Here is a 24,290-nt window from a genome sequence, read left to right on the forward strand (position 1 = left end):
TTGAAACTTCGGGGAGAATAAAAAAAAAAGCCCTGCCTCATTCAAAATTTAAGCTGGAAGGGTGGTGTATGTCTTGTGACATCTTTTGTTTGTGGAACTGACCTGGGGTGTGATTCTGATCTCCCAAGAAATCCATTGTATCTGCACTGAATAGAACCAGATTCTTTGTGAGTGTAGATCAGTTTATAACCATGGAGTTCTTCAGGTGCAAAAGGCTTGTTGATTAAAATAGTAGTTTTCAATCATGTATAGTATGCACTGACTTGTTATATTTAGTCAGTAGTTCTGTTAAAGTTACGTAGAATTATTTCAGTTTACCCTAGCCAAGGATACGGCCAAATGCAACCAGGCTGATGAAGAAGGAGTAGCTGATGATCAGGACTAGCCTCTTTAGTTTAAATGGTGGGCAGTATACTTGAAGAATCAATGCTTTAGGTCCTGGTGTGACCATGGCTATTACTTCCCAGGTTATTTGGGTTGAAGTGAACTCCTATGATCACTCATGTCATTAGTCTGGTACATTTCCTATTCATTTCAATGGGAATTTTGCTGAAGTGAGCAATGAATAGAGTTGCAAAAAGGCTCAGTCTTGCTAGCAGTAGGTTTTTCAATAATAGAGTAAGTAGTTTAATGTTTCAAAATCGTAGCATTTGCTGAAGAGAGCTAAAATATAACATATTTGGAAACAAATATGTAGTGAAGATAATTAAACTATTATATTAACTATGGGAAAGGTCTTAGTGTATGCAGAAACTTACCAAACAGAGTTAAGCTGCCTTTAGCTGAATTTGAAAAATGAGCGGTGCACCCTATCCAAACGGATAACTAATTAATCCTCGCTTATAAGAACATATACCTTTACAGTTAATCCATTAGTTATGGGCACATATTCTTATGAGAATAAATTTTAATGACCTACTGTCAGTCAAGGTATATGGCATGCACATAGGGCTTTCTTAGCAGCACTTTGGATGTTGTATGAATCCTTGCTAATTCTACCCTTTTTACGTTAGCCAAAGTATTAAAAAAAAATATTTTGAAGGAACAATTTGAATGCTCAGAAATACATGTTTTGACGCAGGGAGCTTTGGAGCTTTTGATATAGCATAAACATGATAGAGCTGTAATGTGATGGCATAAATTGGGAAGACTCTTGCAATGTATATTTGGGCTTTCACAAAAGCTTATATGCAGAACACTACTCTCTTTCCTTCAATAATCTTCAGATCACGTTCTTGCAGAATTTCTTTTATGCTTAAGTTGTGCTCCTGTTGCACATACAAAGAAAGGAGGGAAGGAAAGCATCTATCACACAACCGTATGGTCTCAGGTCTCTTGGTCTCAGGTACACAACGCTGAATACATTTGCATAGATGTAGGTATGTAGTGCTATGTGGGATACACTGGGGTATCTGACCCGGCACACAACTGACACTGCAGAAAGGCAGGGATCTCCTGGAGGTGCTTTGCCACGTTCACCAGTTCAGTGGTGATCTCTCTGAAAATCTAGGACGACTCAGGGTATAATTTGGTTCTAGATTCTGGCACCTAAATGTAGATCTGTACAGTATAGAAATCTGTCTGTGATCTTGGTGTGCTCTTTTGCCATTATAGTCCAGGGAGTTCTAGGTAGTGCAGTCAGTGGAGCCTCAGAGAACTATTCAGTTCACCCGAATACAGACACTTGCATGTTACCAGCTGAGTCTGGAGCTCCATCATAACTATGAAAGTGCTAAGATTTATCTGTCTACGATGTAGGTGTTTGGTGTCAATTCAGGTCTGTGAAATACTTTGCCCCTCAACTCCAGCTCCCACCTCAGAAAGGCAGTTTTCTCCTCTATGGAGAAAAACATGTAGCCTCATGTAGGTGCCTTGGATACCTACGGGCTTTCAGTTGGCACGGGACACTCAGGTATGGACAATACAGTTGGATACGTTCTGTCTTACCGCTCATCCCCTGAGCTTTGATTGCTGACTGTATACCCAACCTTAGCCTTTCATAAATACAAGCTAAACTTACTAGCTGAAGCTTCTTTCTTTGGGTTTTAAACAAATGCATGCTGCTTCACATTTCTTCCAGGCTCACAGCTCATCTTTGATCCGTTACCACAGCCCAGGTGTTGTGCAGCACCTCATGAAAATACAGTAACTTGATTGAGGCATTGGCAATATTTTAGTAAAACAACGTGCTTATTGAAAAGCTGTTAAATTTGTTCTCTGGAATCCATAGCTGCTTGTGTGATCAGTCAGGTATACAATGAAATGCTTTTTTCAGGTTTAGGTTCCCGAATCAGATAGTCCAAGTCATGACTTGGGCACTAGTAGGATGCAAATTAAAAAAAAAAAAAAAAAAAAAAAAAAAAACAAACCAAAAAAAAAACATTAAAGGGATACATGCACACAATGGACTAATAACATAATGGACACCATGGCTTAAGTGGTATAGCATTTGAACTATGAAAACTTGGAAGTTGTTATTGTTCTTCTGAAAGTCATAGCGAGATTTCTCTTGCTACCCTAATTGCTTTAGGCCAGTTAGATAATTAGGTCAGTGTACTATTGGGCTCACTCTGTCGACTCACAGATCTGGGGATGGCCGGGAGCCAAAACAATCTGGAACATAACGAAGAGCAGTTTCATGTTTGCTACAAGTCTTGCCAGCTGTAATTAATGACAGCCACAGCGGCAGTAATGGTAGAGCGTCTTCTGTCTTATCACTTCACCTTACCCGGCAGAATGGGTGGGCCAGGGGTGGCTGAGGACTCCCCTGAGTAACACAGAGGGTTCGGGACAGGGGTAAGGACTGAGTTGTCGGTATGTGTAGAGCAGAGCACTTGAGCGGAGCTCAGCAGTGCCCACAATGCAGAAGCCTTGTAAAAAAAAAAAAAAAAAGTAGGGGCAAAGCTGAAGCTACTCGGGAATAAACAGGAGAAAATTCAGGGCCACGGGCCTTCCCACTTACCCTTCATCTACCCTTCATGCAATACATCATGTAGTAGGCTAATTTTTTATGTTTGAAGAAGGTAGTAAGGAATGATCTTTAAAGAGCACCAGAGCATTTCTCAGCATATGGAACATTTAGTAATGCAATTATGTGCTCACTATGTTTTCTGCAGCAGTTCATTTTAAAGTTTGCAGCCAATGTTATTGTTAGTTAACCCAGACACTTATGTCAGAAAGCTCAGGAAGTATTTTAAGTGTGTCTGGAAAGATATGATGGTTGCCTACTACTGTAAAACTTCTAAAATCGGTGATTCAGTGTGAGTTACTCCTCTTAAAATTTGGTCTGAATATTTTTCTTGCCATTTCACAGAAAGTGGTGGTGGCTGAAGGAGTTTATAGTGAATTGAGAAACCAATTTGTAATTTGGAAAAAATACCAACAACCTTTAATTCATCTCCGCTCAGTTTTTATGCAATTCCTGTTCTTGTTTGATGTACTTTTATTTTTCTGAACCTTTCTTGAAATTGGTTATGTTTAACATTATAACATCAAAAGCACATTCTTCCATTTTATTTGGTAAAAATAAACTTTAGAAAAAATACACTTTAGAAATCTGTTGCTGAATAAACTTTTCTCCAGACTCCAATTGCCATGTTTACCTCCTTTTAGTGTAAATGTTGATTCTTTGCTTCTAAGGTTTGCATTTAGGATCCGATTCTGTAATGTAAACGTAAATTATCCTTTTCGTAATACTGTGTAAGTAACAATATTCAGGTTAAGTTGGTAATTCAAAGAATTTCACCTTAAAATTTTGTCTCCATTCAAGATTGAGTTGCTGGGATCAAAGAAAAATCTCATTAAATAATATGAAAGAATATAAAAATAATCTGTTGGGGTGTAACCCATTAAGGAACTTAAAGTGTTTTAGGCAAATTTACGTACCATCTTCTGGTGAGCAGAGTGTAAGGAAATTTTAACTGTTTTACGAGGGGGACAAGTAGAGAGCGGAGAGGAAGGCTGCTCAGATCACATAGCAAGTCAGAGTCAGGATCAAGGAGATGGAGCCCACCTTACTTTTGAGTAATTCTCCCACAAGCCCATGAAATGACCCTCAATTTATTGTGGCATCTGAAGCCTGCTGAGGTGAGATGATATTCAAATTATGTGTATTTTTGTGTTTGGCCAGAGTTGCCCATTAGTTGGTGGCATGCTTGAAAACTGTAGGGGAACAGAAAGCTTGTATATTATTTTTACAGGAGAGAAAGTCATTATCAGAGGACTGCATCACTTATAATCTCACTGTAGAACATAGAGCCTACTCGGTCTGTGGTTTTGACTCTGCAAACAGTCTCGTGTGAAGCACACTTATAGATGAACTTCGAAGGATGGGATGGCCACATTCATTGACTTCAGTCTGTCTTCCCCCAAAACTGCCCCTATGTTGTTCATGGACAGCTAGTATTTGTCCTAAAAAAAAATACGCTTTGTCCTTGTTTACTCCTAAACTTATACACAAACTGCCACCGTGAATGAAAATCCTCTGGTCCTCTAAGCAGACACTCCAGAAACTTGAATGCTTATGGAAGTTCAGCCACGTTGTTACCTTAGAGACACAGTCCTTTGGGCCAGGAATGAGGTAAATGGGAATAAAACTCTAGGAAGGTTTTCCTGCTTTTTTATGTCACTGAATAAATCATACTAGTTTCCATTGCTGTCAGCCTGTCACTTTTTGAGTCACTTAATAATAAATATAAAAATATGAGATCACCGAGCTCATTAATATTTTATGCCTTGCTGTTTTTTGAATGGTGTCTTTGCAGTATCATTGGTTGAAATATATTGACTGGCGGTGGCATACTGCAGACATTGCATTACATTAAAAAATAAACAAGCTGTTTTAATAGCCAGAGAAACCAGCAATGTGATAAAACTTTCCTTCTCATTTATCTTACGTCATTAACGGTGCTTTTTATGTTGTGTTTTTTAGCCCCACATGCTGGCGTCAGTCCAGCTGAATATTATCATCAGATGGCTCTGTTGGCAGGCCAGCGCAGCCCGTACGCAGACATCATTCCTTCAGCTGCCACTGCAGGAGCCGGTGCTCTTCATATGGAGTATCTTCACGCCATGGATAGTAAGTAATGTTTTCTAGACATATAGAGAGTCCTCTAAAGGGAACCACGTGGGTTGTTCCTGGTCTGACCCAGAAGGCCTTCACACAGGTAGAGAAGTGGGAGTCAATGTAAGCCTCCTCATGAGGCTGGAGGGCCAAAGTATTGATTGCCAAATGTACAAGGGTTACGTCAAGTCCGAAAGTAAACTTTGAAAGTAAGTAGGGAGAGGAACAGGACTGCTCCTGAAAGCAGGTTATAAATTTTATTTCCAGCAGGGCTTGAGTGCTTTTGAAAACGTTCTTTTCTATTCACAATCAGTAACTCACTTTCATCGTTTGGGTGAGTATTTCCCTGATGAGCTCTCTTAATAAAAGGTTTACATCTGTTTTTCCACTAGGAGAGCATGCGCCCCTCGTTTTTAGAGAGTGGTCGCCATGCTTATGAGTTGTGTATCATAGATTGATATACTTTGAGACCACTTCCAAGGTGAAGCAGTTTGCTGAATTCTCAAGGATCCTGACTTAGTTTTCCTTAATATTAAGAGCTTTCTTTACCTACTTCATCATCTTTCTGACCTGTATTCTGTCTCCCTTTCTCTGGTGAAGGAGGAAAAGAGAGCACCCCGTTCCAAACTGCTTGCTACTGCCGCTTTTGATCAGCCAGAAGGGATTATGCAGAGTACTCCCCTCTAGTCATAAGATGCGTACATGTTATTTGGGATGTACTCGGTTCCTTCCAACAAGGGAAATAAAAGGTGGTGACAAGAAAAGGCAGTGACTGTTGACTCTTGCTTGGTAGTACAAAGCAATACAATAGCATTAGACCACCTTGTTGTCTTGCAGCTTTTTAAAGTCTTTGTTAGCATGCAGTTTCTTCTTCCCTGCCATTGGCTGCATGCCATAGCTGCTGATCGCAAGGAGTGTGGGGGTTGGGAGGTTCACTTTTGGAACGCTTGGGAATATAGATAGCTACTCCTGCAGAACACATGCCTGAGAGCGTGAATTAGTTGACTGACCAACAGTTTTTAAAAGAATCAGTTGTGGAACACAACTGTCGCAAGACAGTTGTGGAACTGGGCAGGGAAGCTGTTTTCATTCTGTTGCCTTGATAGTGAAGGATTTTTTAATTCAATTCCTGTTATCAGTCTCACTGCATTGGTAGCCTGCGTAGTGATTTCACAGTAATGTAACATACCTTGAACCCACTTCAGAAACATAATAAACCCACACAAGTAGCCTGGACTTAAACCAGAAATTAACGTGCAGGCTTCAGTGCTTGAAAGCTTAAGAATATGATACTTCCTGATTTTGATTTTGGGAGGAATAGGGAGAGATGAGGTATACTGCTAATGCATATACTGCATATTAATAATATCTTGCAGAATGGAAACTCTGTTACGTGTGGTTCAGGTAATGTAAATCCACTGCTATGTTCCAGTTGCGAGGACAAATTCCCAGCTTGTATGAATGGACGTGACTTCGTTGAAGTTAAAGGGATCATAGAACCATGGAGTAGTTTGGATTGGAAGAGACCTTTAAAAGTCACCTGGTCCAACCCCCCTGCCATGAGCAGGGATATTTTATGCTTTCAATGTTGTTGGTTCCTATTGAGAGAGAGTTTCTGAATGCACGTAGGTAGCAGTACCAAACCACATATTTGGCTGCAGAGTTGATTGAATGCATCTGTTCAGTCTATGGGAAGATAGATACCCATAGGTATGCCAGAATACTTAAGAAAAACAGAAGACATTGCAGCACTCCTAAAAGTAATGGCATTTGCACAAAGGACTTTCATGTGTTGGTAGAGATTGTGTGTGCTGTAATCTGCACAGAATTACAGCTTTTGCATCCCAAGAATGTTATGACTCCTTACTTAAGTGAAAATGTTTTGACCTTTGGCCATAATTTCAGCCCATTCACAAAAGATGCCTAAACACTATCTCTAATAAGGATATTTGCTGTCACCAGCTTTAGCTACGGTATATTTGAAATGCGCTCTTTAATTTGTTTTGTGTTTGTTTTTAAAAATTAAGATCACACATTTGAGATTCATTATAGCAGCAACTTTTCAATTAGGGATTATTTCAGAGTTAAAGACAAAAATTGTGTAGTGCTATTATGCAAATGGGTTATTTTTAAACAGTAAATAGAGAATTAAAATAAGAGTGAATCGTAGTGAGGTCACTCAGCTCACCTTCTGTATTTGATGAGAATGTGTTTAGTCAGGCAATAGCTGCTTTTATCTAAATAGAGTATGAAGTTACCCTTTTACTTTGTAAAAACTAATTAAAACTATCTTAACTTGCATGGGTATACAGTAAATTAATTGTCATTAAGTAGGAATCTGAATGTCCTATCATTCATCATGCTAAAGAAAACCCCTTTCTTCTTTGTCAGAATTTTAGATTAGAAACGAGAACAAAACAATTAGCAGGAAGCTGATATTAAGACTTTTTTTAAAAAAACAATAAGAATGCCCATGTTTGCATTTAATAACCAAGTACAATGATCAATGCAAAGCAATGCCATTTGTTTGGATCCTTCTTCTTAAGGATTTGTATGGTGATCTTAAAAGTACTCTTTCGCCTTTGCCCAGTCTTGTCAAAGGAAACAGAAGAGAGATTGGTAGTTTCCCTCATTATCTGCTATCAAATTCTGAGCAAGTTGACTCAACTCACTCAAAGGCTGCTGCTCATTTATTCCACGCAACAACCAAATAGATACAAGCAAGACATTGTTCTTCTGTTGTGAGGCAAGTCTGTCTCCCAGTTGTGTGTGTGTACAGCATCTAGCACAGTAACTTGGCATCTCTACCCTCTCCTGTAGTACAAATAATAATTCCAACACCAGCATGCGCTGGGCACAAAAGCATGTTACATATGTTTTTTTGCAGTTTTGGGCCTTTTGTTTTTCTCTGTGGTCCTGGAAAACTGATTTCAAAATGGGGATGATACAAGTGGGAGAAGCATTAATCAGAAAGTTAAATCTTGTCTAAAGAGCAGTACACCTCTTGAAGCTCTGAACTTCACTGTCCATGAACTATATCTAATATACCGTGAAAGAATAAGACCAAGATTGTGTATGCTTGGTTGTTATCTGTTCTCATCCTGTCCTGTGTGGCATGAAAAGTGGACCAGAATTTTCTTTGCTGCTTTAAAGCTTTTCTACAATTTTGGCCAGATCCCTGGCCAAATGTTCCTGTCTTCTTGCTTGATCTCAAAAGGTCAGATGTGCTAACTTTAAGTATAACATGAAAGTAATGAGGAAGGGAGTAGAGATGGGGAAGCTATTTACAGTACCACGGTAGCAACAACTGAAACTCCTTGTTGTGGCTGTAAGGATACTGTATGCCAAAACTATCTTTTATGTACTTAAATAGTTTCAAAAATCACAGCCTTTTGGGTTTGATACCTGCATTTTTCACCTGCGGAATATCTTTTACACTGCTTTTAAATGGTGTCCAGTGGAAGGCAAGCATGTTCCTTGAGGTTTCTAGATCCACCCTGAGAGTATTAATATCCTCACTCTGATTAACTTTTGCCTATTCTTACTCAGAATGGGAGGTTTTTCTTTTTCAAAGGTGTTCAGCATTGACCTACCTCTTTTGGCATTAGAGACACTGAAAGCAACCCAATTGATGTGAAGAATTCAGCCAGCCTGAAGAGTTAAGCCAATGAGAGAAGCTTTGGACTGGGTTTGATCGCTGATTTTCAGGCACATTTGGAGAATGAGGGTGGAGTAGCAAAGCCATTCCTTTTCCTCTCGTACTGATGACAGATTTACCATTTTGAGAACTAAGACGAAATTTATGACAAACGTTCATGAAGTTAAAACAGAGTATACACATCTGTGAGCAGAAATCAGAAGGAAAAGAAAGAAACAAAAAAGCTTCAATGTAAAAAAGAAATAATAAACTTCCCGTGTTCTCAGCCTCCAACAAAAACTAGTGCCTGAGACAGATTCAAAGAAGTTTGATTTAAAGGAATGGAATAAAAAGGGTTTGATGAAGTTTGATTTAAAGGGATGGAATAAATGATACATGTCTGAAGATTGCCTTATAAATGATTAAGCAATGCTAAAAACTTCAACTCAGAAATCAAATTCATGGGCAAATTTGCTGGATGGCATATTCCATTTTTGAAATTTATGATGGAGATAGATATCTGTTATTTTAGAATTGATCTCCATCCCAGGAATAAGATCCTTTCTTCTGACACTTGCTGGATTTTTTGTCGGCACACTCAAGTCTTTACTATCAACTGCTGACTTTTTATTACTGTAATGTCTACTCCAAATCTTCACTGTCATCTTCCGTTTACATGCTTTGCCAAAGCTGATTTTTTTTTTTTTTTCCAGCACTTGCACAGAGGTAAATGGATTTTTAATGACTCAGTGCTCCTGCATTTTTTGGTTTTAAAGTATTATTAAGTAGGGAATGTAATGCTTTGGTGGGAGAATACTGTGAACAGATGAACATCTCAAATTACTAAGTAAATATTGAAGTGTTTGTTTTTAAAATCAATGCCTGGGCAAGGCTGAAAAGTTTGGCTTAGTATTCAGAGGCACTGATGAATTGTGACCTATTCCTTTTTATAGTAATGTACTAAGACTGATGTTATGCTAAATGAATGGTATAGCAAAAGTCCTGCAGTGTAACGAGTGGTCAGCTCATGCTTAAGACTTTTTAGGCATGTGAAACCTAATTAAACCATGAAGATCTGAAAAAACAGTAATTCCATTTAATTGTATTTTCAATTTTGAAAGTCGTGGCCTCCCTTGAAGGCCCACGAATCCCCCTCTCCCGTGGTCAGACTCTGTAGAGCTCTTGCCTGGCCTCAGCTGTTGCCTCCTGCTGTGAAGCAGAAATACTCCCTTTTTGCAGAAGACTGTTGGCCCTTAGGAGGTTCTTCCCGTCCCAGGCAGGTGGAGGGGACTGCTGAATTCACAGATCAAGGTGGAGGAGAAGAGGAAGCCCGAGACAGCTGCATGGTGTGGTTGAAGCCTGGGCTCTGCCCCTTGCAGCTGGAAGGAGAGTCTTTCTCTATCGCTTGCCACAGATCTGGTGCATCCCCCACAGACCGGGGACAGGGATGCCCTGGCAGCAGCTGGCAGGCAAGGGGAAGCTTTAATGACCGATGAGTGGAGAGGGACCTCTTACAAGGTCCGTAGCATGACTTAGGCAAGGGGTAAAGGAGACGAGCTCAGTCCAGAAAGGGCAAAGAGGAGGCGGGAATTCGTTGCAGTTTTTGAGAATTTGGACAGCACCCCAGGGAGTATAAATTGCCCTCCTGTGTGATCTGTCGAGGGTGACCGTGCTTCTCTCCAAGATCATAAGAGCTTTGAACAGTTGTCAGTAATGCTTGTTCAGTCCTCTCTGAGGTGTGGGCTGGAATATCAACGAGTCTGCTTCAGCAGTTGTGGCATGGAAAATAAATGGTGTCTGATCGCAGAAACAGCAAAACACAACTGTGGTCTCCTGCTTTTATTGCCCAGTCTAGCTTCAGAGGAGAGATGCTCAGGTGTTAGTATTCTTAACAACTGCTCCATGGTTTTGATCAAACCTATGCACCCCCTCTCTAGTAGCCTCCTCAGTAGCCATCAGTCCATATTTTGCAGGCTTGTAATGAATTTCTCAAAAAAGTGGCAATCCCTTTGTAGTTGTATGGATTCAAAACTGGACTTCAGATGCATAAGAAGTAATTTTTTGAAATCTTTTCTCCTGGAAATCACATTTGAAACTGTTCATACATGGCCATCAGTAGCACATGGCGAATCTTAGTTGTAAATACAGAAATTTAACTAAGTCATGCTTATCAAAAGAGAGGGAGCTGTGCTTGACCACTCTGCGCATCTGTGATGCCTTCTTGCTGGCACAATGAGGTCTGTGCCCATTAGTTTGAGGAAAACAGAGGGTTCATAATTATGTTCACGTGATTGCAAAATGTTGCTGTCATATACAGCACACCATTAGGATGGCTGGTAGGAATATACGATACTGTGGTAGCAGTGCTTGAGTAGCATCTCATTTTGCTGGTCAGCCAATGTCTAGCAGGTCTTCCTTGTCCTCTTCACTTGCTGTTTAACCAGGAACACCTGTACTTAGCTATCCCCTTGTAAAACCACGATAACAGAGTTTATTCACCTATAAAGCACTTGAATTGAATTGTCAGCTGGGGCAAATTAACGTCACCACTACTGACTTCAGAGACATTGTTCTCAGTCATGCTGGATGAACAGTCAGCAGAGGAGAGTTGTGGATGAAAGTGCAAAATATTACTATTTTTGTTTTACCATTACATGTCTCTTGTATTTCCGTATTAAATATGTTGCAGCTTCTTATAGCTGCTGATCATTGTTGGGTTCTATTTTATCGAAAAAGAAAAAAAAATCTCTGCCTTTGAAAGACACGAAGCACAGCACTAATAAAATATCAAGCAGACACAGTACAATAGCAAGTTCATAAAAAGGAGATAAAACAGATTACATAAAATAACACATAGTAGCTTTTAGGAGTAAATGGCTATGTCTAAGTTTTAAATGATGAATCAAGAGCATGAATATTCATTGAAAGACTGAAGCAGTACGGGCTAAGGCCTATTGTGGAGACAGAGGAAAAAACTCTGTATTAGCCAGATGCCAAAGAGGATTGACACCCGTGTTGGCTAGTTAAGGTGAATCTAAGCACAGATTAGTAGGACTACAGACGAGGGTCTGATCACGCAGTCATAGCAGCTTTTAATACCAGATTAAAATCTTGGATAGCACACACAGAAAGAAGGGCAAACCCACTCAGGTGTGTAAGGAAAATGTAATGGTAGATTCTCATCCAGCACTGTCCTTGAGGTGAGTCTAATTGGAGTCTGATGGGTTCTTCTCCTGGTTAACGTTAGGCATGTAGGCTTAAATACCTTGCTGAAAAAAAGGTCCTGGGCACCAAGACATGAAGAAGAATTAGGAAAGGCAGACGTATAACGGAGGCTTGTGGCCAACTGTGAATTACTGGCAAGTTACAGACAATGTCAGGGACTCTGGGAGAAGTAGCTGTAAAGTAGGCATCAAACCCAAGACCTGCATGACCCTGGCTGTCAAGATCGTTAGGACTCAGTCCTTTACTACAGGTTAAAGGGATTAAAAAGGTAGAAGCAGCAGTAGTATTAAAGGAAATAGTTCAGTACGCAGTGGGGAAGCTAATTCTTTCCTTCTTGGTCTCAACCAAGATCGAAAATAATTAAATAAAGGGAAGAAATTTAAGGTGATACGTCTTCCGTCAGGACTGCAGAGAGTTGGGATGACGTGGTAAAATAGACCAGAAGAGGTAGAGGTTTTCAGAGTAACACAGAAAATTCAGAAATGTAACGTGCATTTATTTAAATGGTATCCATATGGTTGCCTTCTCTTTCCTGCTTTGAAAAGCTTAATCTCTAGTTTTAAAGAAATTTGGCAATCGTAGACCCCTGTACACCCCAACACAAGAATATCATGGGATCCTGGACAAATTCAAATAAAGCTGGCTGTTTCTCAGTCTAATACTGTGAATTTCAATTTGACTACTGCTAATAGAGCTGGTCTTTATAGTGTTTTTTCAGTCCTGATTTTCAGTTTTGCATCAAGTATCAACCAGGCAGAATTATGCTTAACAAAGGAAAAGCTGCCTTTTCATTTCTACACTGTATTTTACAAGTTTAGCTATGGCTGTATGTGTTAAAGTGATGTGGGTTTGGGTTTGCTGGTAGCCCAGATCTGAACCACTGTCTCATTGCTCATGGTTGAATTAATGATGCGAATGTCTAAGAAGCCATCAGATTCATAAATCACCAGAAATGAGAGGGATAACTCATAAAAGTCTTTTCCTTTTGTTTAGCAATTTATCATTTTGCTTGCACATTAATAAACAGAGCTCCCCTGAGGTAAGCCACAGAAAGATAGATTTTTCTTCCTAATTTTCCTCAATCATAGCCAGTAGATCACAAGTGGAGAGAGTGGGCTTGTCACAGCGTGTTGGTGTCTTGCAACTCCCTCTACCCATCACTGATAACAAATAAATGTGATTAAGTACCCTGGTGGATAATTATTTGTGTTTACATAACAGGCGCCAGGTTTCCGAGTCCGAGATTGTCAGCTCGACCAAGCCGAAAGCGTACGTTGTCCATATCCCCCCTATCTGATCACAGCTTTGACCTTCAGACCATGATACGGACATCTCCAAATTCCTTGGTCACAATTCTCAATAATTCTCGTAGCAGTTCCTCAGCCAGTGGTTCTTATGGCCACTTATCTGCAAGTGCAATAAGGTAAGCATAGCATTTTCTACCTATATTGTATATTCTCATTTATGTGTCATACACACACACAAATGTGAATCTATACTCACATCTTTAAGTAACTGTTTTGTTTTGTGAATATGTGTATTTTGCAGTTTCTATAATTTATGTTCACTGGAGCTTAATTTAAAGTACAAAATACTTCTTTATCATTCCCAGAAAAGTAACCGCAAGGGACTTTTTGGCATATTATTGTCCTGTGCAGGTAATACTCTATCTGACCTGCAGTTACGGTGTGTGTATCTGTGCTCAGGAATCTATTTTCAGAGACGAAACTCTAGGATAGGTTTGTGACTTAAGTCACTTAGGTTCTTTTGGCCGTAGATATAATGGACAGTGAAATGTTCCTACATTATAATCATCAGAGAGTAAAGCACAGACATGTGGTACTGTTAAATTAAAATGTTTGGCTAGAACTTCTTGGTATTCATCTCCATATTTTAGCTCGTATATGGAAAGGTTAGACTTTCTGTGACTAAACTATCTTTTTTTTTTGTACCAAGGAAGTACTGTTATCATCCAGTATCATCAGAAATGCTGTGATTTTCACTTGGCTGCTTCACTTGCGTGCACAAGAAAACAGCCCAAAACAGTTGTTCTGGAGACAGAAGAGCAGAGGGTGGGCAAAAGTTGTACAGGAAAGTAAAGCAAACAGGGCACAGGGAGAGGGAACGAAACCAAGAATGTCAAAAAAAGGGAGTGGAAGAACATGAAGAAAAGCAGAAAAAAAAAAATGGAGATGCAACTGCAGAACATTATATTTGTGACATTGCTATATGTTAACTGAGAAAAGCTCCTTTGGTATTCCAAAAAAAAATCCCCCACCTCTGCAAAGTCTCAGAAAATATTGGGTTTGCGTTTATGGCACTCAAACAAGGAGTGCTGCTGGTCCCTGGCTTAAAAGCAGCCTGCACCTTCGATTTGCAATGAGGCAAAGGAGCAAGTCCCCACAGCAATTTCTTGAGATCTAAAAGACCCATTCTTGGCAAGGTTCAAACATCCCTCTCCAGCAAAAATGTCACACAACTCCAAAAACTGGCTGTGGGGATTTGTACTTTTGGAGAAAATGGGGCATGCAACTGGTGTGTTGGAAACCGTGAAGCTGCCAAACTTTGAAAGTGAAAGGACTGTAAATATTTGGTATTAGTTTGAGTGCTGTTGGGTTTTTTTAAGCACTTCTTTTAAATAGTCGTGCTTCGTAGCTCTGATGTACTTCAATAGCTGTACAGTATTTCACAGGTATGGTATCAGAGTTCTGCAACAGAACTTTGCAATCTATGTAACCACGGTCCCAATTATGAAGCTCCATAACGTGGAATATGATTTGTGTCAATAGGTGGGCAGCAGTTTTGGACCACATCTGTTAAATACATACACTATGTGGAGGCGTACTGTCCCCACTGTTGCTAAGATGGGATGGCACTTCAATTACTAACCTCCTTTTCCATTGCTTGTAACTTTGGTAGAGCAAATAGCGCATGAAAGCTGGCATAGTCTCTGCAGTGGATTAAGTCTTGCCTCCTTTTACTTTTCCTCCACAGCTGGAAATGGTTGGTATATGTTTTTGACACATAGAATCACAAATGTAAGGGCCATCCCTGCAAAGCCGGAGACAGGTGAATAGTTTAGTTGGAGACAGTTATGGAACTGGAGTGAGTTATGGGCAGACACTGAGTAAGGATGCTAAGGAGTAGAACAGTGAATCTTGTGAACTGGTGTCACTGAAGACCCAATCATAGGCTTGTGGGACTGAGCCTATGGTTGACCGAAGCTGTCAGCGCTTCCTGGTTATACTTTCCAGGAATGCATAAACCAAAATTTCATACCATTTTGAAATAATTTTATTTTTTGTAAGAGTATGCCAGCTCAACATGAAAAGTTGGAAACTTACGTCACCATTCTTTCTGGTGGAAAGGAAGAGAGCTAGCTCTTTTTTCAGCTTTGCAGCTTACCTCTGTTGATGCTTTTTAACTTCTCCCATGTGCACCTGTCTATAAAGGTTACACCAAAATAAACAGTGACGTAAGGTATTAAACCCAAGCCACACTTCATCGCTTTAAAAAATTCCAAGATGGAATAGCAATAAGACTATCTGTGAAACTTAATTTATTGCAATTCGCTGTCTTGTAAATAATGTATCCAGCACCAGAACTGCTGTACTGAATCAAACCGTAGGTTCATCCCATTTAATATCCTGACTGCAACAGTGATCAAAGTGAAGAAAACACTTTGCCTAGTGTAAAATCCCAGGTTCCGGAAATTTGCAGGTAAATATCGTAGGAGTTGCTGCAAGAAAAATGGTACAGTTCAGCAGGCCACTAGATGGAATTGTGAGACAGGAAGGATTTGTATTTTAGGCAGCATCAGTAGCATTAACTATACTTAACATTATACAATCCTTCTACTTCTAGATCTTGTTTCCAATCACTTTTAACTTAGCCCAAATAGTTCACACTTGGCAGGATTTTTCATGGCAGATACCTATCTAGTGCTGCCTATTTCCATAAAGCGTTAGCAAAGTTATTAATTTATGAGAATGAAGTTAGGGAAGAAGAGACTTTTCTGTACAAACTAAAAGACCTCTTCCTACCTTTTCACTGAGAACTTAAAATTTGACAGGGATGTTGCCTAGATGCTATAGACAAGATTTTTGCTATTCTGGAGAAATTGTCCCATTCAACCAAGTGGTAAGCCCTTAAGAGGTTTCTATTAGCATGTGTTAAATAGACTAAGTAATTCAGCATGCTCCAGTCCAGGCCCCATAGAAAGGAAGGAGGACCTTCCCCTGAAGCTGCAGCTCTGGTTATTCTGCTACATCCTTAGGAAGCTTGTGGAGACTAAGCTCTCTGCCCAGCCGTAACAGCCACCCCTGAACATGAAAAAGAAAGCGGTCTTCAGAGGAGACAGGAGTCAGACCAGGAACTGTCCAGGTTAAGCAAGCTGGGTCAACGTGCTTTTATGTAACACAACGTGGCTGGTGAGGTGTCTAGAGAGGAAGTCTTATGAGGAGTGGCTGAGGGAACCGGGCTTGTTTAGTCTGGAGAGAAGGAGGCTCAGAGGAGACCTTACCGCTTTCTACAACTACCTGAAAGGAGGTTGTAGCGAGGTGGGGGTCAGTCTCTTTTTCCCAAGTAACAAGTGATAGGACAAGAGGAAATGGCCTCAAGTTGCACCAGGGAAGGTTTAAATTGGTTATTAGGAAAAACTTCTGCACTGAAAGTGTTACCAAGCATTGGATCAGACTGCCCAGGGAAATGGTTGAATCACCACCCCTGCAGGTATTTAAAAGATCTGTAGATGTGGTGCTTAGGGACATGGTTTAGTGGTGCACTTGTCAGTCTTAGGCTTATGGTTTGACTTGATGATCTTAAAGGTCTTTTCCAACCTAAATGAATCTATGATTCTGTAGGATTTCTCTAGAAGAGAGAAAAAGCTGCAAAATAAAGCATGCAGAAACCGGTCATTAAGGAGAATGAAGGTACTGCCCCCTTGTGATTGCGCTTTGATACCATCTTTAATTTCAGGGTTGCTCAGTGTTGTTTCACAGGGCCCCTGCCTGCTTCAGTGCACAGGCTGAACATCCCTTTGATCAGTCAGAGCCACAGGACCCCACCTCATGTCTCCCAGGCAGCTGTAAGAGAGGAAGGAGCTTCTTACCTGGTTGTTTGCTGCCTGGAGGGCAGACCCTGCTCTTGCAACAAAATCCCAGCCTGATGCTGGGAAAACAGAACTAGTCAGAAGTGACCACCAGGCTCGTACAGTTTCTCTTTTGGAGGCCCAGCCTAACACTCTTAATTCTGCAGAGGAGCGGAATTGCTCACAGCCATGGCTTGAAGCTTCCAACAGCTGTTTTGAACATTTCATGCGCTGTGTTAACTAGCAGAGGAGATCAGAGGGAGTTGGGGCTGTGCAGACTGCAGAAGAGAAGGCTCCGGAGGGACCTTATAGCCCCTTCCTGTGCCTGAAGGGGGTCTACAGGAAAGATGGGGAGGGACTGTTTATCAGGGGTGTAGTGATAGGACGAGGGGTAACGGTTTTAAACTGAAAGAGGGCAGATTTAGATTAGGTATTAGGAAGAAATTCTTTACTGTCAGGGTGGTGAGACACTGGCACAGGTTTCCCAGGGAAGTTGTGGGTGCCCCATCCCTGGAGGTGTTCAAGGCCAGGTTGGATGGGGCTTTGAGCAACCTGGTCTAGTGGGAGGTGTCCCTGCCCAGGTCAGGGGGGCTGGAACTGAAAGATCTTTGAGGTCCCTTCCAACTCTACCCGTTCTATGATTCTATGTCTGAAATTGGGCAACCACAACGAGTGGCACTTTTTACCTTAGTCTTTCTTTGATTCACATGCCTGTGCAAAACAAGAGTCCTTCCCCTTCACCTCAGAGGGAGGTTGAAAGCATTAATGTTTTGTGAAGCACTTAGAGTGTACAATGATGAGCACAGTAGAGAAGCTCAGGAGGGTGTCAGGAGGGTATCAGTAATTATGTATTCGTCGAAGGTTTAAATACAATGGAAGGTAGGCCCATGGGCAAGGAGAAGAAAAATATCAGAGTTTCTCACTGAAGACTATTGTGCATCTTGTGCACTGAATGAGGTATGAATCCTGCAGGGGGAAAAGAGGTGTGTGATCATATAATTAAAGACTGACGAGGGAGCACACGAGGGTATGGGAGGTTTAATGCTAGCGTGTTTGATTTTGCAGGCTCAATGCTGTCTTAACCTATTTTTGCAGAGGTGCTACTTGTGTTGAGGAAGTGTCTCCAGGACCTGACTGTCTTTACATTGGCTAAAAAAAGTACCTCCTCTGGCTGAAAGATTACATCCTGGGCTTCACACAGCTTTTCAGCATAGGACTCTGTATAGGGGCACTGTAGGATGTCGAGGACGAAATCAAATGAAAGGAGCCACATTTTGGGCTGTGTTTTTACAGAGCTGAGCACAGAAGGGCTCTGGTCCTTGACATGGGTACTACTGCACTTTGAATAATAAATAATAATAGTTTAGCACAATCCAGATAGAGCTTGACTTGGCTGGCGCTTTGTCATTGTCAGCTGGCAGCGTAATGCTGTATCCTGACTACTGGCTGAGTACTTGAAAAGAAGATGTCGCTCCTGCTGACAGCTAATAGTGGATCTTTAGCACACCAGGTAGAGCTGCTACTTTGTGCATTTGAAAACACCTGGTTTAGGTCTCAGCTGGGAGAGATTATGCAGAAAGGAGGCGTATGAAATAGCATCAAATGAGGATAATCCTTCATTTGACATTTACTCATTTGGTTACCTGCCTCAGTCCTGCAGTGCAGCACCCCTGCTATTAATCTTTTGTCAGGATGTACTTAATGTTATATCTGCTACCTGTGACAATTATTAGACTTTGCACTTCACTAGCACTTCTTTTTGAGAGGTGGCATAGCCTAGAGTGAGTGTAGAAGGTGTAATCACTTCCCATGATATTAAGAGTACCGATTCAAAAGCTTTGCAAAAGATTAGCTGGTCTTTGATAAACACAGGACGTTGGGACATCATGTTCTATATGATCTGAAATTCAGAACCTCTGCATTTTTCTTGTCCCTTACCAGCCCTACAGTACCAAATTTACAAAGTCATTTTTCAGAAAATGAGCCAAATTCCCTGTCAGCTACAAGGTGTTTAAATGGGGAGTAGTTCCACCTGCTACAAGAGACTTTCTTTGCATCTAGGCAGATGTAACTGCGAGTATGCCTTAGCCCTCTCATAATGTGTTAAAATTCAGTTTCATGGGAGCATGGCAGCCCTTTGGGATCTCCTCCAAGGTTTGAAAGAAACTGAGAAAGCACAGCAGCACTTTTTTTACCCCAGGCTCTGCCCCTGCTTCCCTGATGTCATCAGAACAGGAAGGAGCAATTAACATAGTGTGGTTAATTACAGTCAGATCCTGGTTGTTCTGGCTCACATCAGTTTGCTCTGGGCTGATCTAAAGCTGAGCATCAGGGAATGGTGGTGAGGATACTTTAACAAAGAGTGCTAGAAAAAGATAGCCAGGTTTGTAGGGTGAGCTTAGGCAGCAGTAGATTAATATCAGCGAGGAAGACAAGAGTCTGTTTCTGCAAGCAGGTATTGGATTCTCCATTATTTCCTCATCTCATATAAGCTCCTTGTATAGAGTGTTTTTTGTATAATTAGTCAGTGCCCTCCTCTCTGAATTGCTTTATATCTAGAGACATCTAAGCACGTGTTAATCTTTCCAGTTTCCCTGGGCAAACAGAGAAAAGAAAAGAGAAAAATAAAAATAGAGTTAAGATGTACAAATGAAAGTTTAAGGTTATCACAGAGAAAAGTGAAAGTATCTCCAGCAGAGCCCAACAGTCTAATTACGCACTGTATAAAAAAAGCAAAGAGTATCCTTTTATCAGGTTTAAATTATCCAGTTTTTGAATTTAACAGAATGTTTCATAGTTATAAGACAGGAGCCCTCATGTTCTCGGTCTTCCTTCTTTATTCAATATTTTATATATTCTTATTATGTCTCCTCTTATCCGTCTTCTTTCTGAGGCAAGCGGTTGTTTTCAGTCCGCTCTTTAGGAGAGTTCTTGCATTGTCATTTCTGCTGATACTGTCTGAAATAGTCTCTCTCCACTACATGCAGAGGTATTTCAGAAGAGGACCAGGAATTCAAATGCACCACGATTTTCTGCATTCTGTTTCCCATTCCATGTGTCTTAACATGCTTTTTTTTAGTTATAGCTTCACGTTGATCAAATTTTCAGTCCTCCATTAAATTCTGCATTGAGACAGGCAAATGCTTCAAACTCCCCTTCAGTATCAATGCACATCTTGCTATCAGTATCACTCATTCATCTGGCATATTTAGCTCTAAAGATAACCTCTTAGCTCTTCACCGTGCTGCTCAAAATACTTTTGTTATTTATGCAGATTTCATTTTTTCGTTGCTCGACTCCAGGGCCAGATTGCTGACAATTGCACTAAAAAAACAGAAGACCCCATCTGAGAAATTGTATCTAAATTTTACTATAAACCAACTGCTTAATTCTTACCTTTGATTTCTGTTTTAGACTGTAAGTTTTAAGTTTGTATATTTATGTAGTTAAATCTGTGTAAAAGGACACAACAAAATGGTGTTTAATTAAATGAATCTTAAACCGGACATGTTTAGACTAGAACAGGTGGAACAATATATTCAGCAATGTTTTGCAAGAAGCTCCTTATGATAGGATGTACAGGATAAAAGGTGTGTTAATTATGTGAGCATTACAGGTGTATTGCTGTTTTATTATCGCTCTTATTGGGATCTTAGTGAGATGCAAAGCTGACTTTGAGTGAAAGCTTTTCTTGCATTAAAAGGGCTCTTGTTAATTGTATGTAATATGTTGTAAACAAAGGCTTAATTGCAGTTCAGACTGTGTCAAATTCAGACCAGGTGTAACCCCAATGACACAGGTCCTATTACAACTAGATGCGTCACGTATGTGCAGCACAGGGCTTTATTCTCTGTGGTCTTGTACTGTGTATGGTTAGTCTAAAGAAGGGAATATAATGCTCCATCATGCCATAATAGCTTCATTTTATACCCTCTTTCAGGAAGTGTGAATGGTAGAGAAGTGCTACGAAGTGAATAAAAATGAAATCGTCAGTATTACAGAAAGTTGCATATAATTCAGGCTCTGTTGAAATGTAATTCTGCGGCTAGCCTCCTATAGAAAGCTCATATAGATTATAGGGTGGTGACATTTGGAGATTGTTTTGGAGATCACCTGCATCTTGCGATAGAAAGTGGTGGATGTTTTTCACCACAAATGCACACGAATGGCAAGATTTCTGCCCTCGGAAGGTGTATAACTTAAGAAGTCAAGCAACATAAAGAATATAGACTATGCAGGCGCATGTTGCATGCACGTTTACATGTACATATATGCATATATACAAGTATGATTATGTATGTATGCCTGTAAATCTGTATGTCACAGATCTCGTAATTAAAAGTCAGTTTGAAGCAACTTGCTCCAGAGTGGTTCAGTGTTACTCAAAGAGTTTAAAGTCATGGGACCCAGTGCATTATTAATTCCAGGAAAGTTCTGGAGCTAAGAGAAGTGTGCTGGAGTTTAACACTTCATTACTTCATCTTCAGACCCTAAAAGCAAGTATTTAATTAGCACTTTCCATGTAGTTAATGATACCAGTTTTAGAAACCCAAAAATGCTTAGCCTTGAATTTAATTCAAAATTATGTTTGCCAGAAGTGTCATGAGCTTGCATGGAGGGAGCACAGATGAATTACGCCAGGTACTATTAATACCAAGTCCAGTTAGGATACTAAGGGTTCCTGAACAGGAATATCCCAGTGAGAAGGACAAAGCTGTCACTGCTGTCTGAGCACGTAAGGTTAATCAGTGTGGCTCTGTTGCTCTCAGTGAAACTATTCCGTTTTACTCCAGCATATGGCAATGTATTCATGAAGAAAAATTTCACCTAGCCTAGCAGATAAAACGGAATAGATAATACGGGAAGCTGAAGAGAAAGTACAAACCACAGGCTCTGTTAATTTTAAACTGCTAATGGAAAAGTGAAAAAAGAGGCAGTCATGCATGTGGGTTAAATACAATTGTAAAATCATGACTATTATCTGACGAAAACTGAAAAAAAAAATAGTATAATGTATGCTATACTTTATTAGATGCAGATCCGTCTCTTTACAAATTGTTAGATGACATGTCTCTAAGTTAGTGATTTTTAATGAAACGTGTCAACATTACAAATGCAGAGGGATATTCGTGAAACCTAGTCAGTTTTGAAAAATTATTTCAAAGGATTTCAAGTCTCATACCTGCCTTTAAGATCACGTTACATGTCTGGTTTCACAGTCACAGTTTGATACTGTTTTCCCCTATACTTAAATGACAAGCCATCAAAGCAGCTGATGACTTGTCTGCATTGTCTACTCGAAGCTCAGCATTGTCAGTTAGAAAGTAGAGGGAAAAGAACAGGATTTAAAGCAAAACTCTTCTTTCATATTACTAAAAATGTTACATATATTGTGGGTAAAATGCTCCAAACAGAAGTGCATTTTTAAAGTCTCCCTTTCTGTAATGCCATTTGATTTTCATTTTGCATCTAAGATACTTGAAGCAGTAAGAATTTCACAAATCTGTTCAGGGCTGGGAGGTTGCTGAGTGCATTGTCACTGTTGTGACCTGACCAATTTGTCAACAGTCACTCTTGCAGGTTGTTTCCATCAGGAGGAGAAGTAGACGACACGGTTGGAACCTTCTTTTTATTCACTTCTGTTTGTTTACAAAGAACATGCAAATTCCCATTTCTGCCAACTCAAACAACAGGAGACAGTTTTCTTATGTGATGTTCCTGGCTGCTGCTTCTCTTTCAGGTCCTGTCCAGGGAGAACCCGTTGGCTTTCTCTCTTCTACATCTTTGCTGGGGTCAGACTATGAGTCTGTCCTGCTGACTGTGTCCACAGCTTTCCACATCTGACTATGCAGTGTTCCTGCCGGCATATTACATCTATACACAGTTCCATCAAAATATGTACATAAACTTCTGTGTATGAAGTCAGCTTCTGCAAACCCCCTCAGCACCCATGGCTCAACTCCCAGCCGCCCTTACAAATGTCCTGCATTTGTATGCATGACAGGGGCTCCCACATGTCAGTTTACTGTGGGTTGAATGAAGCTGTTTCTCACATAACTCCTTATGAAAAAAGAGCATCTGAGCATGTGAAAAGCAGTATTTGATCACTGTTAACTTAATTATGACTTGTATCATGACTTAATTCAGTAAAGATTGCAATGTCTGTAGGGCCCGGGTTTTAGGACAGCACTTAAGAATATGCTGAAGTCAGTTCCTCTTCAGAAATATTTAAGAGTTATTAGGGGTGCTTTCCTGAAGAGTAGCTGGGTACGTTTGTAAAACAGGAAATGTCCTTGTTTGCCCCTTAACAACATTCCTAAACAATAAATAAGGACTTTGAAAATCCAAATCAAAAACTGAAGGTGAAATCCTGGCCTGGCATAAGGAAAGGATAACAACTCCGTTGAATTCAGTGAGTCCAGATATTCGTCCAATGTTTACTAGTGGGTTTCTGCACCCTGCTTTCTCAATTTCACTTGCCCACGGGCTTCATGCAACTTTTAAGGGAGAGTAAGACAAAGTAGTGACATCTGCACCTACTTGAGCATGAGCTAGAAGAAGCCATGGCGTTATCCTGATATCTCATGATCAGCTTTATTGAGCATGAAGCCAGTCTACCTACAAATTATCTCTCCCTTCATGAGCTGAGGTCCTTTTTGGAGGGACTTGAATCACTTGGTCTGCCCAGTGTCAGTCACTGGTGGCAAGAACAAACGATGGAGGCTGCAGGATGATCTGGGAATGCCATGGCTTTTCTAAAAGCCGGGAAGGGCCCATGTCCCCCCTTGCAGTGCAGGGTGCACCCTCCCTCATGGAGTAAGTGCTTGGGCTGTGAGTGCACCACCTGGACATCAAAGACCCTTCAGGCCAAAGGGCCTGAAGCCTTCTCCTGCATGATGGTGTAGATGGAGCCACTGTGTTGCACTACAACACGTGTTCCTGTACTGCAACCAAATCTGTACACTTTATTTCAAGAAAGATGTTAGACAGTTGGGGGGACTACAAAAAAGAGCAAGGAAAATGATCAGAGATCTGAAAAACGATGCCAATGGGTTAAAATAGACTTGACCTGTTTTGTCCAGATTAAAGATGAGAAGACTGCACAGGAAGAGAGTATAGTAATTATTTCAAGTATGTAAAAGTGAAAAGAAAGGAAGAGACTGTGAAGGGCAGGGTGCATGGTGAATGCTGGGTAGAATAACAAAGTGCTGGTCTTGAATTGCTGCAGGAAAGACCGAGAGAGGATAGGAAAGAAAACTTCAATACGGTAAACATAA

At 40.5% G+C, this 24,290-nt stretch overlaps 1 protein-coding gene across 2 annotated transcripts in view; it reads left to right on the forward strand.

Annotated features, from left to right (window-relative positions):
• Positions 1-24,290, forward strand: part of GLI3 (GLI family zinc finger 3) — a gene marked incomplete at its 5' end in the record, with an annotated part of 195,914 nt that overhangs the window by 126,411 nt on the left and 45,213 nt on the right. For both annotated transcript variants that reach the window (XM_082479513.1, XM_082479514.1), the window contains 2 exons: positions 4,931-5,077; positions 13,146-13,347. In XM_082479513.1, the coding sequence (XP_082335639.1) occupies positions 4,931-5,077; positions 13,146-13,347 (349 nt within the window). The remainder of the gene's footprint in view (positions 1-4,930; positions 5,078-13,145; positions 13,348-24,290) is intronic.

The sequence above is a fragment of the Vanellus vanellus genome, assembly GCF_965231255.1.
Source record: "Vanellus vanellus genome assembly, chromosome: 2".
Classification (NCBI taxonomy): Eukaryota; Metazoa; Chordata; class Aves; order Charadriiformes; family Charadriidae; genus Vanellus; species Vanellus vanellus.